This window comes from Ursus maritimus, unplaced genomic scaffold (assembly GCF_017311325.1).
Source record: "Ursus maritimus isolate PB19 unplaced genomic scaffold, ASM1731132v1 scaffold_9, whole genome shotgun sequence".
NCBI classification, from domain to species: Eukaryota; Metazoa; Chordata; class Mammalia; order Carnivora; family Ursidae; genus Ursus; species Ursus maritimus.
The window spans coordinates 46,717,050-46,736,860 of NW_024427107.1; the positions used below are offsets into that span (position 1 = coordinate 46,717,050).

The 19,811-nt window shown below is 36.2% G+C and overlaps 1 protein-coding gene and 1 long non-coding RNA gene across 3 annotated transcripts in view; one reads left to right on the forward strand and one right to left on the reverse strand.

Moving 5' to 3' along the window:
- LOC121101645 overlaps nucleotides 1-19,811 on the forward strand; it is a 42,389-nt gene that overhangs the window by 17,796 nt on the left and 4,782 nt on the right. The gene's annotated exons all lie outside the window — the stretch shown is intronic.
- UBR5 (ubiquitin protein ligase E3 component n-recognin 5) overlaps nucleotides 5,288-19,811 on the reverse strand; it is a 133,212-nt gene continuing 118,688 nt past the window's right edge. For both annotated transcript variants that reach the window (XM_040625554.1, XM_040625553.1), the window contains exons 50-59: nucleotides 19,287-19,431; nucleotides 18,276-18,406; nucleotides 16,888-16,948; nucleotides 14,473-14,648; nucleotides 14,161-14,245; nucleotides 12,661-12,816; nucleotides 11,904-12,017; nucleotides 10,286-10,430; nucleotides 8,958-9,043; nucleotides 5,288-5,895 (exon numbers count right to left, since the gene is read on the reverse strand). In XM_040625554.1, the coding sequence (XP_040481488.1) occupies nucleotides 5,683-5,895; nucleotides 8,958-9,043; nucleotides 10,286-10,430; nucleotides 11,904-12,017; nucleotides 12,661-12,816; nucleotides 14,161-14,245; nucleotides 14,473-14,648; nucleotides 16,888-16,948; nucleotides 18,276-18,406; nucleotides 19,287-19,431 (1,312 nt within the window). In that variant the 3' untranslated portion in view covers nucleotides 5,288-5,682. The remainder of the gene's footprint in view (nucleotides 5,896-8,957; nucleotides 9,044-10,285; nucleotides 10,431-11,903; nucleotides 12,018-12,660; nucleotides 12,817-14,160; nucleotides 14,246-14,472; nucleotides 14,649-16,887; nucleotides 16,949-18,275; nucleotides 18,407-19,286; nucleotides 19,432-19,811) is intronic.

The following is a 19,811-nucleotide window of genomic DNA, read 5'->3' on the forward strand; positions in this document are numbered from 1 at the left end:
CCTACCTATCTTCTTCAATATGGCCTCTTCCCTGCCTTTTAGTTGTGGAGTTCTGCCATTTTTTGCATTGTTTCCTGAGTTATTTATGCTGATATGGGTGTTATCTAGTTGTATCTGTGGGAGGAGGTGAGCTTAGGGTCCTATTCTGTCATCTTCCCAGCCATCCTCGTAGTTCCTTTCTAATTTGACAGTGTAAATTCAGGGGAGTTGACCAATGAGATGTAACAGGGGCATAATTGAATAACCTAAGAGGCATTGCCCTGTTATGCAGTAGCCATCGAGGCATTCATAGACCCAAGGAGAATGATAACCACTACAAAGATAAATCCTGTTGGGCAAACCACTTCCACTAAGGTGGCACTGTTAATGGATTCATTCACAAGGATTGTTGCATTTGCCCATTCAAACCAGGGGTCAGTTAGGTTTTCTCCTAACTTGAAAAAAAAGTTGTTCTAGGGACGCCTGGGGGGCTCAGTTGGTTAAGTGTCTGCCTTCGGCTCAGATTGTGATCCAGGGTCCTGGGATCGAGTTCTGCATCAGGCTCCTTGCTCAGCAGGGAGCCCACTTCTCCCTCTGCCTGCAGCTCCCCCTGCTTGTGCTCTCTCTCTCTCTCAAATAAATCTTTAAAAGAAACAAGAAAACAAAAAACATTGGTTGTCTAAAATGGGGGAATAAAGGGCTGAAGGGCTGGCTTTTATGCCTTTATGAGTATGTATTGACACTCAACATTAACCTGAGTGGGGGTAAAGAAGTGTCCCTACTAGATAGATTTCTGTTATTTTTTTGTTAAATCTGGGGAAGAGAGGCTGGGGGAAGGTACGAATATTCTTTCTTCCCCACATCACTTCCATTTTTTTCCCTCCTACTTGATACATTGGCCATAGATCAGGGCTATTGCAACTACAGGGCTGGAAGCAGGGGTGATTCTTAAGCAAGAAACTGTTTTTAAACCTTTATGTCACAATTTCTAAGGGCCTGATGAGGCAGGATTTACCTCTGCCCCATCTGCCATATTCGGACTAACTGAATTCAGCTATATTGCCTGATAGTAAAAATAGTCCATTAGTTTTACACCTGTGTAACCTTACTTTATCTGAACAGAAGTGGACTGGAGGGGGAGGGACTTGCTAGACTAGCACTGGTGCCTGCAATCTAGACAAGCACAGTGGCCAAACCTAATGTCCCTTCCAAAGGTGGAAAAGTTTGGGTATAAATGGAGAAAAGGAAAAACAGTAGCTATGGGCAAAAGAATGAATAAATGGGCTATGTAATGAGGGAAATCCAGTATTACCTTAACACCTAGAAAGAGGCTCAGAGCAAGAGACTGTGTTGTCTGTTAGCTTGATGACACCAGCTGCCTCAAATGATGAAGGCATACATTTGACACCACTCCTGCTTTTGGAACCTGACAAGAAACAATGGAAGCTTGCAAACCTAAATGGTCTCGCCCTGGAAGACATTTTTCATGTGATAGGATGGTAGACTAAGATAGTTATTAATGACATTGGATTCTAGTAATATGCTGGTATCTTCTGACCTTTTTGATTGTTTTGCTATAAAAGTACCCATGTTTGAAGACTCAGGAGTGGATTTATAGTAAGAAATATGTATTTGGTCTTCGTCCTCCTTTCTGTCAAAGAGCTCCTAAAACCCTTGGAATTTAAGTGATGAGAGTGGTGAAGTTGTCTTTTGTTATATTAATGAGGTAACTTCTGGACCACACCTAAACATGGAAGCTGGTTGCCAGGGGGAATCCCCTGTAATTTCAGGGGTTGAACTTTTAGTCCCACGTGCACCGTCCATGTACACACATACACTTCGGGAGAGGGAAAGGTAGTGGGAGTTGAATCAGTATCAGTGACCAATGATTTAATCTTTGTAATGAAGCCTCCATAAACACACAAAGGACAGGGTTCAGAGAGCTTCCAGATGAACATGTAGAGATGCAGGAAAAAGTCACATGCTTAGAGAGGGCATGGAAGCTCCACACCCTTTAATCATGTTTGGTCCTATACTTATCTTCTATCTGGTTGTTCCTGAGTTATATCCTTTTATAATAAACCAATGATCTAGTAAGCAAAATGTTCCTCTGAATTTGGTGGTCCACTCCAGCAAATCATTCAAACCCAAGGAGGGGTTCACAGGAACCTCTGATTTACAACTGGTCAGTCAGAAGTACCGGTAACAACGTGAGCTTGCAATTGACATCTGAAGTGAAGGGCAGTCTTGTGGCACTGAGCCCTTGACCTGGAGAATCAGATGCTATTTCCAGGTAGGTAGTGTCAGAATGAGTTAAATTGTGCTAGTATTGGTGCATTGCTTGGTGGTATGGAGGACATCCCCTACAACACACACACACACACACACACACACACACACACACACTGTGGGTATGCTTGGTGGTATAGAAGAAATCCCCCCGCCCCCTCCCCACAGTATTAGAATCCTTAATGACCAACTCACTTACTTATAAGCTTATCTTCCACAAAATTGCCCAGTGTTTGGTGGTATGGATGAAATCCCGTGAACACACACAAATTGGGTATTAGAACCCTTATCGACCAACTCACTTGCTTATAATCATACTTTCCACAAAATAGCATAGCCCAGTGTTTAGGAATGCAAGCTCCAGAATGCCTAATGTCATCTCACTTTAGTACTTATTAACTGTGTAAGCTTGAGCAAATTGTTTAACCTGTGTCTAGTTTCCTGTGAGGATGGCAACAGCCCCCATCTCATAGGATAAAAGGAGATACTATATGTAAAGCACTTGACAAAGTGCCTGGCACATAGTACTGAATAGAAGTTAGTAATTAAGAGAAACTTCATGTTGCACAGTCATAGCAATGCAGTAATTTTTAATTTGAAGAGAGGTAACAAGGTAATTTCTTATAAAGTATCTTGAGATGAATAAATAAATCACATTTTAAATATATCTCTACATTAATCAAATGATGTTTAGAGAAGAATTAATCTCTGTCCATGCCCACCTGCTTAGGTTAATGTAAACATTGAAAATATTTTCAATCGGCCTATTGACACTTCCAGCCAAGTCCTTTATTAGGAGAAAGAACCTAATCCAGGACTAGATGATTGACAGAAGTATTTTTCCATAGGCTGTAAGTAGGAGACAACAGGGGGATTTACATTCGTGAAAAAGAATGTTCTTGCAGTGTTTCAGAATCACCTGGGATGCTGTTTTAAGAACAAATATTTCTGTACTCCACTGAAGACTTATTGAATCAGAATGTGATTGAAAGAATGGGCAAAGATTAGGGAAATCTGCACTGACAAATACTACCTCAAGGGAAGATCTGTTCTGAGTTCAGACCTAGAAATCACTGGCTACCTTTAAACAGAAATGATCATCTTTAGAAGAGAAATGTTGAGGGGCAAGTATTAAATAGTGACATCATACTATTAAAAACCTCAAGTCAGTTTCAGTAAGCTATTATTATACTGGATAGTCAAGATAGTCAGATGGTTTATGTCGGCGTGGGGGGGGGGGGGGGGGAGGGAGAGGGTATAAGTAGCAAAACTTTGAAAACCCCTCAGTAAAGTTCATTCTTGGTCTTCTCGTCCTAAATTTGTTTTCAATTCTATTAATCACTAAACAAGACCAAAAGAGAACTTTATTTTACATGACTTTATTTTCCATTTAGAACCATTTTATGCTTTACTTTAAAAAAAAAAAAAAAAACTCACTCTGCTTTTAATAGTCCTAAAAGCATTTTAACCAAAATCTTGATTTAGGAAGACTTAAGACATTGTGCATTATTTTAAATATTTTCATTCTTTCAGTAACTATTAAAAATAAATTCACAATTAGGGTTTCAAATGTCCTAATCATATCTAGTTTGTTTTCATTTAATATTTTATCCCATCATGTGCATACAGAAGTTAAGGAGATATATAAATTTTATCTCTTTCAGACACATTGATGATAATTAGCTCTTAATCTAATTACTATTTCATTTACTCAGAAATAGCATTTAGACATAAAAACCAGTGTCTCACTTTGTAAAATAACCTTTGGTTAATTTACACAAATCTAATACAGCATGTTGTGTAACTTTTAAGTAATACAATGAGTTTCACTACTATCATTTTAGTTTTTAATATTTATTGTGTCAGCAGGGCTGAGAATATCACATGGTTCAGTCTTCTGCAGGAAGTTATGTAACAAAAGCATAGTGCCTTTGAATATGAAAAACATCCCAAAGGCCAGGAGTCCTCTTAAAGGAATTGAAAGGTAGAGATTTCAGAGAACTTCTCTCATTTTCAATATGTGAAGTGACTAGTTTAAGTCACTTTTTGAAGACTTAGTGAGAAAACAGTGTTCCTTATGCCTTTGAATAAAGCTACTAAAACCACAAGAATTTAGAGATATTGGTTCTAGGCTACATAATTAATGGGTCATCAAAAAAGAACCTGTCACTTAGTTACTAAGTATAAGTGAATTAACTTCCTATGCCACGTAAGGGTCACACTTCACTTCCCTCATTTGTAAAAAGAAAAGATGGCCTGGCCAGTGCCATTCAGGATTCTCTGCTAACTGTAAAATGTGGACTGATTTTCTTCTCTCTCTTATAGTCCATGTGTATATAAACAACTTTCAGTTCTTTAAATCAAAAAATTTTTATGCACATAACCATGTTGGTGTATTACCCTTAGTTTAAAAATGTACAACTACATAAATAAAAACTATTGTTTCTTCAATATTACTTGACATTTCTTCTGTAATTTCTTTATTTAAAAAAGTAAATGTAACAAGATACTTAAAAAAGGCTAGATACAAAAGTAGTTAAGCTGCTCACGAACATTTAAAATTTTCCAAAATGTATCTTCAATAATCATGATCTTATAAAACATTTTACAGTTATCAGAAAGTGCCCAGGCTGAGTTTACATAACTGAAATACCTTAGTACAAATGTCTAATTAGAGCTGAAGTGCAGTAACCTCCTGACTGACTGCTCATTGAAATAGGGATACAAAGAAAAAAAAGTTGATTGTGATAAAGTACTGTGCATTGGCCCCATCATATGTACAAAAAAGTGCCCTTACTCAAATGAACAAATTACATGCAAAATATTAGTGATATCATTTAATATCCTAGAGCTCAATGCAGCTAAAATAAACCGCAATAAGTGGTTTTCATAGGTAAAAGTGATTTCATCTCTAAGATCTGAATGTCCAGAACTTTTTACAAGTTCCATATACATGATACACAATTGCAGCCAACCACAAATTAAACACCATAAAAAAAGTTAAAATGAAAACACAGAACATACTTAATCTTTTATTTTGAAATTCCCTATTCCCTCTATACAAGAACCTTTGCTGAAACACTTTCCACAAAGGCAGCAGTGAATTTTCAGAACATTTTACATTTTTCCCCTCAGCAAAAAGATAAATCACAGTGTAAATTATGTTGTTCTGCTGTCATCTTTGGCTGGGGTTAGACCCAGAAGTTGTAGACTAGCAAACCATTAGTCAAATTTTTGCTAGTGCTCCTCAGGCCTTTAAGCTACAAACTCAGCAAGGAATGTTTGCATTTAATCTCTTTAAGGTACCACCAGGGGGTGTGACAGCATTAACTTCCATAAACTTTTATAGACAAATGGGAAAAAATCTACAAAATTAGCTAGTAATATTACACAGCAATACACACTTTTTATACTCTACACAAAACCAAAATTCTTGGTCTTAATGGCGAGTAGCAACTTCTGTTTGAGAATCTGTTTAGAGGAATAGAGTGGGACGTAAAGTCGAGAAATACAAGTGTTTGCAGTAGGAAGATGTTGGTCATCTGGTGGTCTTATTGTGATTGAGGGCATAGGCTGGAATCCTTCTTCACTGGCTGGTAATGATGGGCTTGATGTCCAAAAGTAAACCTAAACAGGAATATAATAATTACAATTTTGGCTTTTAAAAGATTAATATTAATTCTGGCAATAGAGAGAGCCCCATTCTTTAAAACCTACAGAGGGATATTATTTTGAACTGGGTTTTAAATTTATTTCTTGTACTGAAAAGGTTCGGGGTCAGAAAAGAAAGTGTCAGGTATGTAGAAAAGTGACTGTTTCTAGGGCCTCAGTTTCTCAATGGGCCTTTCCAGTGGCTTTTGAAGTATCTTTTAGTGGAAATAGGGCACAAGGTACCCAAAAAAGTTTTCAAATTCACAAAGGTTATCAAAAAAGTTGTTTTGCATTTTATGTACCAGCAAAATAATCCAGTATTTTCCGTGCTATATTGTGACACAGGAATAATTAAAGTGTTGGGGAGTATCTACTGTACATAAAATCCACGCAATAAGCCATATTCACATTGAATTTTACTACACATTTTGTGACATCGAGTAAATAAGATAAATGTTAACTTCTGTACTTTACATCATTCCTCATTGATCTATACATATATACACACGTTACATTCTTACAGTGCCCAGTGCCTATTTCTTAAAGGTAAGCCTTTTTAAATCTTATGCATTCCAAAATGCACAACTAAAAAGACAAATATATCCAATCTCCCAGAGTGACTAGAAGACCTAAATGAACTACAGTTGACCCTTGAACAACATGGGTTTGAACTACATGAGTCCACTTACATGTGGATTTTTTTTTTTTTTTTTAAGTAACCTCTATACCCAGTGTCTGGCTCGAATTCACAATCTCAAGAGTTGCATACTCCATCAACCTGAGACCGCCAGGTGCCCCACATGCAAATTTTTTTTTTATAAATACACAACATAGAGTACTATAAATATATTTTCTTTATGATTTTCTTAACATTTTCTTTAGCTTACTTTAAGAATTCAGTTATATATTACATACAACATACAAAATATGTGTAATGGACTGTTTGTTATTGGTAGGCTTCTGGTCAATAGCAGGCTATTATAGTAAAGATTTGGGGGGAGTCAAAAGTCATACTCAGATTTTCAACTGCATAGTGGGTTGGTGCCCTTAACCTCCATATTATTCAAGGGTCAACTGTAACCTGCTATCCTGAAGAATGGTTTTATGAGAAATCTCCTCTAACTTCTATAGAAGGGGGCAGAAAAGAATCCCTGCTAAGTGTCAGGGTCTACAAAATCTTCAAAGAACTTTATAAAAGATGCTCTAGAGATAAAGCTGGTCCAATTCACTCATTTTACAAGTAAAGAACAAACTTAAAGTGCTCCTCCAAAGATGGATATGGTTAGCCAGGGTAGATAGATAACTACCATTGCTGGACATCCATACTACAAGATTTTTCAGAACTTTTATTAGTAAACTGTGACTAAGAGGGGAATAAACTATGTGTTGCCCATTAGCCCAAAATACCCTATAACTTGCAGGACTAATAATTCAAGGGAGAACAGTTTACTCTGAATAATCTGTGATATTCTTATGTCCTTCAGCTCTTCTCCTCAGATACATCAGGATAAAACCAACAACCGTGAAGCATTCTTCCCAAAAGAGGACAGGGAAAAGACCCCTTAATATGCTGCTTAAGCCCTACAAATTGAGGAATAACACAAATCAAAGCTGTTTATAGGAAATTCTGAGGCTTTTTACAAAGGGAGATCTTCTTTCTTTCATTCCAAAAACTGAATAGTTAGCAAATTTATCTTCCAGTAGAAGGCAGAAACTGCAGTGCAATTTAACTTGACTGACAGAACTGAGGATTTACTGGTTTAAAAACAGAACATTAAAACTAGGGGATAAAAAAATAGTCCATTAAAACCTTAGAATTGTAACAGCCAATCATTTCTGTTTTTGCTATGTCTTATAGAACTGATATGGCCCCTTGCTTTAAGAAACAAGGTACCGGAATCAAAAAACTGACTATAGGTGGTAGAACCCTGACAATGAAACCGAAAAGGACAGATACGGTATTAGCACTGGCAGAGACTTTAGAATCCACAAGATTGAATTACATGGAACCAAGTATATGGACTCTACCTAGAGGACAACCTAAGTGGAAATTACCAGAGTGTCTAAAACCAAGAACAGAACCAACAGACATGACAGCTAGGACTACCAAAAAATCTGTCTCACTATAGTGCAGAAATATTAGAAGGGACCATGTAAAAATTAAGGAGTCCTAAATGCAGAACCCCCTCCCAAAAAAAAGTTACTGACTCAACTGAAGATAAAGGGGAAACTGCAAGTTTCGTGCTTTCCTGCACAACTAACCATTTTCCCTCTCAAATAAAATTGGAGGATAGTTGTAGAAATTGGATCATTTTTATATATTCCACAAGTAGTCTGTTTTTAGTTACTGAGAACTAAGGCTGGTTCGACAGGGGATATGTTTCAGGGAACCATGAGGAATACGAGTAGAAAGGATTCCCTAGGATTTTCCAGGTAAGGAACGTCCCTCAAATTTCTAAAAGAAAGTCTGGTGAAGATTGCCTTTCAAGATTAATGGACAGGTTGATTTGGTTATATACTCAAGGCTGGACATAGATTCCACTGACTTGGTAGGCTTTTCACTATATTATCTAGTTAATGATTCTAATAAGATTAAAATCATAGACTTAATACCCACATATCACAAGCTATTCTATTCCTAGTTTACAGACTTCAAAATTTTTGAATAGTATCTTGATTGCTAAGACTTGCCACTGGTCAAAAGGATTAAGGATATATAAAAGGAGCAGCCAGCATATATAAGCACTATAGGGAAAAAGAAACCTGTCTCAACAATTAACTGGTATTATCTTCTGGAACTAAGGATAACATATCAAATAGCATTTTACTCTGCATTTAAAGCCTGTAAGGCTTTATTACTCCTTTAGGTTTTCAGTTCTAGAGTAGAAAAACTAAAACTGCCTTATATTTCTGACCTTTCTATAATTTCCTTAGCCAAAATTAAAATGACCATTTGTTTACAAACTTAAAAGGCTATCATACACAATATTTTAAAATTTCATATCTTTGCTACAAATTTTGTGAAATTTTTAACTTACAAGATCTTGTCGTTCTGTCATGCTCATCTTCTCTACTATTGACCAGAACCAACGCTTGAACTGCAAGAGCTTCTCAGCATTTTCTCCTAAGAATGAAGAATATAAATCCAGTATACTATGTCAGTTATATTTAAAAACTGCTTCTTATAAAAATAGATTAAAATTGAAATTTAGGATCAGAGGTCTAATTCCTAATACAGGAAATTAGGACCATTTGCATAATGTAAAACCTATAATAGTTCATTAGTCAATCCTGACTTAAGATGACCAAGAAAAATGGACCACCAGCCTAGCCTCAAAAATGATAATCACATGACTTTAATCCCATATGTAATTCATGATTCTTTTCATGAACTTTTAAACCAGTGTTCACAAATTTTAATGAGTTTACGAATCACTTGGGAGATCTTTTTAAAATGCAGATTGTCATTTACTAGGTCGGGGGTGGGGGGGGAGAGGAGGAAAGGAAAGGAGATTGCATTCTTAAAAAACTTCTAGATGATGCTGATGCTGCTTATCTGAGGATCATATCTGGAGGGGCTTTTGTATTTATTTTCCCCTCTTAGGTTTTTGTTTTGTAAATGAGACAATTCTTATCTCACAAGTACTGAAAACTATATTAAAAAGTAGCACAAAAACTACAATACAATGAATCTATATGCTGCCGAGCACAGAGAATTAATCCAAAAAGCTGTTTATAAAATGTAAATAAAGGAGGAAAACTAGTACCTTCATGTACACAGTTAATTTTGAGCTACATCTTGTAAGGAATTTCTTGGAGCTTCCAGTGTTTTATAGTACGGTCACAGCTAAAATTCTATCCTTAGGCTTACTGGACTTTGAAAACAGAGTTGCAACAAATCAGGCCCTGAAGGTCAATGTTATCCTAGGAGGATTATCACTACCTCTTATTAATTCTTTCTAGATTCTCCGTGTGTTTGTGTGTTGTTACATCTTTGTAAGTGAACTTTGGGTCCAGTTCTACAAAGCAAACACCATATGGTCAAATTCTTTAATGAGAGAGTCTAAGAGAAGCGAATTAGGAAAGGCCAGTAGAATTGTCACATGGATTATTTTTTCTTAGTATATAAAAATCCTTTTATGTAGTTGCTCACCATAAAGAATTTTTACTTGTATTTATACTAAACCATATATTCTTTAAAACCTAGAAAAATTAAAAGAATTAAGAATAACCTAATGCCAAGTCATCATAGTTCAATCTTAAAAATGTAAACCGAAAACGTTTTAAACACCTGAGTAACAGCATTTCTAAGTCCTGTAAATATATCTATCGAGTTTATTCCTTAAACATTCAAAAAATTTCATACCTGATTCATCATTGAAAGAGGTGAAACTGATCAACATCTGCACATTAACTTCACCACAGCCATTTACCAAAAGCCTAAAATCTTCTGCTGTTAAATCTTCTAATGAATTTTTTGGAAGCACATCCAGTAGACCTTTCCTCATTGCCTACAGAATATTTTAAAAATTACCTTTTTATTAATCTCAGTACTTTATTTTCCATGTAGCATTATTGCTAAACCCCAATATCTAATTTTAGCAGAACAAGAATACTAGTTCTCATTTTAAACCAGAAAGAAAAATTAAGTTCTGTATTTTGAATTTAATAGATTCAAAAGAGGCAGAGGGGAAAAAAGGCATCATGAATAGGCTACAGGTTCAAAAATGAAATAGTATTATTATACAGTAGGATTTAACTGAACATAATTTAATTATGTTAATAACAGGCTAGTCATTAAATAAAAATAGCTTCAATGTGTCAAACATGCTATCCTGTCACATCCTATGAAAGGTATGATAATGACAAAAAAAACACATCTGAAATCTAGAAGCTTACCAAGAAATTACAATGTGCCAAGAACTGTTCTAAGCAAGCCATGATTTGAATCCTGACAGTAGGACTTTAGAACTTGCACAGTTATTCCCAGCACACTTGACAAGGGACGCCTGGATGGCTCAGTCAGTTAAGCATCTGCCTTTGGCTTAGGTCATGATCCTAGGGTCCTGGGGTGGAGCCCCACAATGGGCTTGTTCCTCAGCGGGGAGCCTGCTTCTCCCTCCTGCCTGTGTGCCTGCTCTCTCTGACAAATAATAAAACAAAACATTTGACAAACACAGCAGGCCTGATGTTTCTCTTTAGAAGGCCCTCACTGGGGGGGGGGGGGGGGGTGTCTTTGGCTGGCATCTGAAACTTGGCTTTACTGATATGGCTATTTTTAATGCCTGGAGCAATGAACCCTGCTGTATCAGCTTGCCTAGACCATATGTGCAAACAGTGTGATTTATGATGAATTTCCTCTAAGAGTCTGAATTTCAATAATCATGGCTGGATGCATAGGCAGAAAATGCTTACAGGACTGGCCTCCAAAAAAACAAAAACCTGGGCTGTGGCTCTTAAGCAGGCTTCTTTAAACATAAACACTGTACGTGTGTTTCTATAATTCACTGCTGAAGGAAAGAAATAGGTTCTTTGTGATAGCCCACAGCCTGAGAGAGAGAACTTTGGAAGGCTGCACGTACATTTTCTCCAGACTTGGTCTACTGTACTTTTTCCCTTGTTTTGAGTCCTTTTGCTATAATAAACCATGACTATAATTGCCTTAGACTCCATCTAGTCAGTCACCTAGACATGGGTGGTGGTAGGACCCCCAAACAGTAGTCATTTCAGTTCCGCAAGAATCCTTTCCAAACTTTTACTCACCAAATAGACTTTCTGACGATTACATGGGTTTTCCAAATAGTTTTACTGAAAAGAGAGTGCTTGGTCTGGAGTCAGGTGTAATTTACATTGTACATAAATTAATTTGGTTTAGAAGTTCTAACCTTTGATAGGCAAGCTGAATACACTCTTAACTAGTTTATCACACATGAAGACACAAAGAGCCTCATCAGGTCAAAGAGCACTTGCAAGAGAGTACTCACGTGTAATGGCTGTTCTGCAACTACCAACATTCTGTGTTCTGCATATTTCCGCACATACTCATACACATTCTGGGGAGTCACTGGTATATTTACACCATTAGGAATAAGTTCAACCTGTAAAAAATTTAGCATTGCCATTTAAAAGCTATTTTGTCAAAGCAGTAGGAAGTCCACAGTTCATACTGCATGGTGCACTGGATGTTATACGCAACCAAAGAATCATCGAACTTTACATCAAAAACCAGGGATGTACTGTATGGTGACTAACATAATACAATAAAAAATAAATAAAACAATTTCCTAAAATTCTAAAGTCTAAAGACAATTCTGGGGGCCTCTGGGTGGCGCAGCTGGTTATGCGTCCAACTCTTGGTTTCACCTCAGGTCGTGATCTCAGGGTAGTGAGATCGAGCGCTGTGTGCACAGTTTCTCTCTCTCCCTCTCCCTCTCCCTCTGCCCACTCCTCACTGTCTCTGAAATTTAAAAAAAAAATAAAGTAAAAAAGTAAGATAATTCTGTATCTGACAAATATCTAAGAAATACAAAAAAATAAGTACAAAAAACTCTTCTACTTCTCAGTCTGTCTCATTAACTCTCCATCTCTCTCTCTCTGTGCCTGTCCAGATATCTGCTGTGTTTTTTCTCCATATGTTTGTGTCTCTTGTTCTGTCCCCATCTAAATTATTTCTATATAAGATAAGCAAACAGACCAATCAAATTCTCTTGCCAGAATCAGAAAATTACATATTTGCTTTACCTGTCCTCCACCCTCTTCTTTACACAAGTCAATTGCAAATGCCAAATCCATTGCAGAGAAAACAGCATCAGCATCTGAACTCTGAGAAGCGAGGATAAGTTGCCGTAAACTCTCATACATCACAGGGTCAAAAAAAGCAAAATCATGCCAATTGACCTAAGAAAGTAATCATATGAAACTCAATTATGAAACATCTTTACTGAATTTTATCTAATTTGAAGATATAAAGAATAATATTCCACTAAATATAACTGATTTGAAGAGGTAAAATGTTAATCTTTGGCTCTGATAATTATTTAACTTTCAAAATATAATAAGTATATATTTTGAAAAAAATTTAAAGCCAATAGTGGAGGAGTTTAAGTTCCAAAATAATTTATTTGCAAAAACCTGCACTAATTATCAAACAGTGATCATGCTGAGCAGCTGCTCCTTAGTATACGTCCTATTTAGTCTTGATTATAATCATAAAATATAGATTATTCTAGATGATGAATCTGATGCTCAAAGGAATTCAGTAGCTTATTGAAGGATATATCATTGGGTTAAACTTGAGTCTACTTGATTCCATCTTTTCCATAAACCTTGTTAAAAAGGCTCAATGCATCAACATTACTGAGCTATTGCTGAATTAAATCTAGTTCTTCTTTGCACAAGAACATTTTAGCTGGAATACTTTCAAGAATTCAACAGGGTCAGAGTTTACACCATTTTATATGTACCTGCATACATATGTACACACACATATATAATGATATGCTGTATTAATAGAAAACTATTCATCAGTGGGTTTGATTCAAGAAAATTATTAGACGACAGCTTCAACAATGTTAATTCATATCACACGTGTGATATACATTGCTGGAAAAGACTAAAATATTTCATTGTTTTGTATCAAGTAATTTCTTTATAATACCTTTAGGAACACTGGCAGTTGTGTTTTAAATCAAAAGCTGCATAATTAGTATTATACATTAATTTTAAAGGATGTGGTCCTCCCCCCCCCATATAAAAAGAATGTGCAGGCAGTCAGACTATCAAAGCACATAAAGAAATTAAGCTAATTCTATCACCCAGAGATAAATATCAAGCATGCTATGCTGTATTTTCTCACATTCTTTTGTCCCCTCTCCCTCCTGTACATTTTACATATATTTTTGAAGCCAACAACACTCTTTTCAATAAAACACAACTTCTACTTCCACTACCACCTGTTTGAACAAATAGTAATAGTTAAAATCTATAGAGCACTTACCAGGCACTACAGTTTTACCATTTTGCAAATGGAAAAATATGCCATAGGTGTGAGGGGATTTGTCTGCATCAAGATCCAGGTCTGTCAGACACCCCCAAACCCACCAGTGTCACCCACTCTGCTATCTCCTCCATGTACTGAGATTTTTTCTCCCATGTCATTAAATGTTTGAAAATGATTTATAATGGCTATAAAAGGAAATTTTTGCAATTGTAAAAGCAGTTAGGTTCATTAAAATCACTTACTTTCCTACCAAGCAACACTTTAATTACATGTCTATTCAATGTAATAGGACATAGTTCATTCTGTAACAGACATAGTCCAAGAATCCTAAAAATAAAAACAGGGAAATACATTTAAATTTGAAAATAATTCTAAAACACATATAACCCCACATATACATACATAATATACATACAGTATTTTGAGAAATTTTCTACAGCCTCATTTCTAATCAGTATGAAGAACATACACACATTTAAAAAACTAGTATGTTTTAGAAAAGTCTCAAACTGAAATTTTTAAAAAATTCAAATATAAGATTAGCATTATTTTACCTGCCAATGTTTCTGAAACAATTCAACCTTGCTTCTGTGTTTTTGCCAGGCCTTGGAGTATAAAATCCTCTTTTTCCAGGTTGGTAAAACAAAGGGGCATTATCGTCACCATCGTCTGTATCATCTAAATCCATATCTACAACACTGCGACTAGAGCCATGACGCTTTCGGTTTTCCTAATAATAGAACATAATATTAAGTCCCAAGATTGACTTTATTTTTTTTAAAGCTTTTATTTATTTATTTGAGAGAGAGTACATGTGCATGCAAGGGGGGTAGGGAGGGACAGGGACAAGCAGACTCTGCACTGAGCATGGAGCCCGATGCTGGGCTCGATCTCAGGACTCTGAGATCATGACCTGAGCCGAAATCAATAGTTGACACTGCCAACCAAGCCACCCAGGCGTGCCCCAAGATTGATTTTAAAAACAAACCACATGAACTAGTTGTCTAAAATCACTCAAAGTGAAGTGAGGTAGGTAAAGCAACATTTATATTTAAATGTAAACTTTTTAATTCATCCTTTCAGAACTCATGCCTATTAAATCTTTAATTTCTCTGTCCTTTTAAAATCACTAATGAAACTGGTAGCTTCTTTCACCCTAATTCCTTACAGATATTTTTGCTGGATATAAAAATAATGAACCATTGTCTTCTGGCCCGTAGCATTCTGAAGAGAAATTCACTGTCTTTCAAATCACTGTTTTCCATATGTAAGGCACTGTTTTTGGCTGCTTAGTTTTACAGCAATTCAATCATAATATATATAGACATAGTTTTCTTTCCCTTTGTCCTATTTAGGGTTCACTGACCACCTTGAATCTATAAATCTAGGTCTCGTACCAAATTTGGGAGGTTCTCAGCTGCTGTTTCTTCAAATACTTTCCTGTAGTAGTCTCTCCTCTTCTGGGTACTTCAATGACATGGATGTTTGATCTTTTATTATGGTCCCACAGATTCCTGAAATTCTTTTGTTCAAAATCTTCTATTCTTCAGAGTAGATAATCTTCAAACTGACATTTTCCTATCATCTTCATTCTGCTATTGACCTATCTACTGAATTTTTTTCTTTTAGACATTGTACTTTTTTAAAGATTTTATTTATTTGAGAGAGAAGCAGAAAGAGCATGAGCGGGGTGGGGGGAAAGCAGGCTCCCTGCTGAGCAGGGAGCCCAGTGTGGCACTCAATCCCAGGACTCTGGGATCATGACCTGAGCCAAAGGCAGACGCTCACCGGACTGAGCCACCCAGGCATCCCTAGACATTGTACTTTTTAATTCTAAACTTTTCCCTTGGTTCTCCTTTGAAGTTTCTATTTCTCTGCTGTGATCCTCTTTCAGTTCACTAGTGCTTAACTTTATTTCATAGTCTATCAGATAAAGATACCCCCATCTCACAGAATATGAGATGAAGTCTTTGATAATTTCAACAAGTAGGTCATCCTGAAGTCAGCATCTACAGGTTCTTTTCCCAGGAGAACTGGTGGGTCTTTTGTAATTTTGGAGCATACCCTGGCCTTTTGAATATTAAGTTGTGAAACTCTGGGTCTTGTTAAAATGATAGGGAGAATGTTGACATTTTGGGGTTTAGTAGGCAATCAACCTGATTAGATTCAGATTGGAAGTGTTATCATCTGTGCAACAGTTCTGATAACAAATTTTCAAAGTCTTTTTTATTATACTTTTTGGGTCTGCCCTGCATATGCACCATGGATAGTCTGGGACCTGGGCAATGGTTTAATACTACACTTTAGTTCTCAAAGCCTTTTTTCTTTCTTCCAACTAAGATGGGAGTAAAAGAGATCAGCTTTACCTTCCACCTGAAACAATGCCATACCAGCTGTTTTTTGTTTCTTTGTTTTTTTTTTTAAGATTTTATTTATTTATTTGACAGAGATAGAGACAGCCAGCGAGAGAGGGAACACAAGCAGGGGGAGTGGGAGAGGAAGAAGCAGGCTCATAGCGGAGGAGCCTGATTTAGGCTCGATCCCATAATGCCGGGATCACGCCCTGAGCTGAAGGCAGATGCTTAACCGCTCTGCCACCCAGGCACCCCACCAGCTGTTTTTTCAATTTGACTTTCCTCTATAACCTGTGTGCTATTGTCTACTTTTCGGAATCCTCAGGTAGTTCCTTTTCATGTTTTGTTCAGTTTTTAGTTGTAATCAGTGGAAGAGATAAGATTATACTGGGTTTGCTAAACTATGGCTGGCACTGAAGTTCTGAGGGAACTAAAAAAGCCTTCCTTACTGCTCCTCCACATGTCTCATTTTCTCTGCATCTTTGGCACTCACTTCTTCCTTGAGGAACAAGTCCTAAGAAATTCATGACATCTCTAAATTAAAGCTTAATTCAGGCTGTGCTAAATTGGAGTTCCAAGTGCTTATTATTAGCGCATGTACACAGTATCTCTTACCTGTACCTTTTCTGAGGAGTCTAATAATCCAAGATCCAGGATACTATCAGCTCCATTTTCCCTAAAAATAAACCAGAAACCTTTCACAGTCCAGATAATTGAGACTTCTAGAATTTACTATAGAGAAACATGCATTTGAATTTATAAAGATTTATAAATACATTTATTAAAGGTTTTAAAGAATACCCAGGACACTTACTAGTCAGTGCAATTATAGGAACAGAAAAGTCAGTATTATATACACAAAAATGTAGATGCTACATGTGTGATTCAAGATAATGAGCTAAGGGCTACCTGATTTAAGACAAAAATAATGCAGTCTTCATAGAGGTACTGAAGCTCAGGCTCACAGGGGGCATTGTAAAAGAACAGAAAATGTTCAGAATAGGAATCAAATTCTTTAGTGTGTTTAATTCTAGAATCCATTCACTGTTCACTTTATATAGCCAACCAAAAGAATCAATATTATGCATTACTTGCATTCAACAGAAAATACTACTAAATTAGCAATCCTTACATATAAAAATCTTTTTATCAAAATGCACATTCCTCTTAACCTTTTCTATAATGGGCTGAGTTCTATCAGGGTGCTGATTACCTCCAGAGATAGAAAAGGAATGAAGAAACAGTACATAAAAGTCCAGAGAAGAAAAACAGTAATCACCAGCAAAGAAAATAAACTTCTAGCAATAGTCTTTTGGCTTAGACCATTCCAAAGCTATGAAATAGGTAAGTAAGTGGCTGTTACATTTCAGTGCTTAGCCTACCCACTTATCTATTTCTAGGACTATATCCAATCTAAGTTCCTTGTGCAAAATCATGACTAGGAAGGAAAGACAGAAATTTGCATCTAAAAGGCCTCAAACTGGCTATGAGAGTAGCCTCAGGATAGAAGGCACAGAGTAAGTTTGGCATATCTTCCTGAGGTCACTTTTACCTGTCACCTTGGGAAAAGAATAACTATTAGATACTTCTAAATTTTATATTAAAACAAATATATTAACAACAGAAAACAAAAACGTGCACGGATTTTTAAGATAAATTAGGAGATCAAAAAGGAACTTCATGCTTGTGGCAAGAACTCCGGGACTACATACACCCCAATTCCTTGAAGTATCTGGCCTCTGCCATTAGGGGTATTCTGGTAGAGAATTTGGGATGTACTTTTTATAAGTAATTTCTAAACATCAGGTATTTTTTAGAACCTAAGTCACTGCTAAAATTCTAACTTTCTAATACATGTGAAACTCAACTGTCTCACTCATGGATTTTAAGCCATCTCTTATAAAACCATTTGATGTTGTGTATAGTATATATTTTAAGATACATCCTAAAAGTTAAAGTAGTTGACGTTTAAACTGAAATGACTTCCCAATTATACACATTACCGTCCATGTGCTATAATGAGTTCCATGGCTTCATCCACTCTTGCTCTCAGAGAATCTTCACTTGCTAGAAGGAGAAGCAGCTGAGCTGGGGATAATTCCAACAGCATGCCAGTGATTTTACTTGCAAATGCCTGTAAACAATGAACAAAGTTAGTTGTCCCTACTCTGAATCGTCTTGTCTAAATCAACAATCTTTTATCCAAAAAAAAAGAAGAAGAAAATGTAAGACACTTGAGATAACAAAAAAATTTCTGAACCAGTAAGATATTTTATTAAACTGGAAGCTTAATTATAGAGAACTTTGGTAGTCTTGTTAAAGCTAGTTTAAAATTTGTATGACAAGCCTTTTAAGATTTTTGCTATCCATGAGTAAACATACAAATACCTAGTTTCCATTTTTCCCCCTCAGAGAGCGAGAAACACTTCTTTCATGTCGAGTAGAAGATAAGAAAGGGAGGGAGGAAGTGAAAGAGGGAAAAGATGCCTGTATTTATGGCTAACGATTTACTGAAAGAACTATAATTGGTTTTCTGTTTTATTTTCTCTTGCTATAACACATGTAAATCATGTATAAAGGAAAACAAACACTAGTTTGTTTCATATTATATGAAAGAAACCTTTGACAGAACATTCTACATAAAAATCTTCTGGCAATACATAACAGCAATAACATACATTATTTGCAATATGTTTTAGCTACAACTTGTTAACAGATTAAAAAGTCTGCTTCAAAAAGTAACAATTTGTACAAATAAAGGTACAAATTAAATGCACAGATAATTACTTTAGCACAAAAGGAACTTATTAGGTAGAATGCCAACTTAGCATAGGTAGAAAAAACAAACCTCCCTCAAGCTACCCTCCAGCAAATTTTGCTGCTTCCCCTCTTAAGCTTCCTTTTTTACTTCCTTAATCACATGGCTTGCCAGTAGCTAACACTTTTACAATGCCAACTTTAATTGAAAAACAAAAATGGCACAGTTAAGAGGAAGCTAAGTGCACCATACATACTGGCTGCATTGCTTGTACACGGGGATAAAGTCTCTCTCCGAGCGCCTGACGATGTGCTGGCAGAGGATCAGGATCATCACTAGGATTCCCTTCAGAGGCTGGTCTGAAGGGCCTAGTGTCAATAGAAAGCTGTCTTCTAAAGTCTCTGTAAGAAGAACAAAGCTATTATATCTTATTTCCCTTGTTGGCAAAATAACATCAGCACAATTGGTAATAAAGATGAAAAACCAGAGCATACAGGTAGCTCCAGTTATTGGATTAAAGTGGTGGAATGCCTAACAGATGATGGAAGGGAAATAAAGATTTTCTAGATGTTGTTACTTCAAAATCTATAAATTTGCAATGCAAAGTTCAATTTGACTCTAAGGGAACAGGACCATAAAATACCAGAAATCAAAAATCCATCTACATTTCCTGGAAATTTTAGTCCAAAGTAAAATGCCACCCACCCTAATAGGAGAAAAATTAAGAGATTTAAATATAACACAATTTCCACAATTAAAATTTTAAGACAAATTTAGGAAA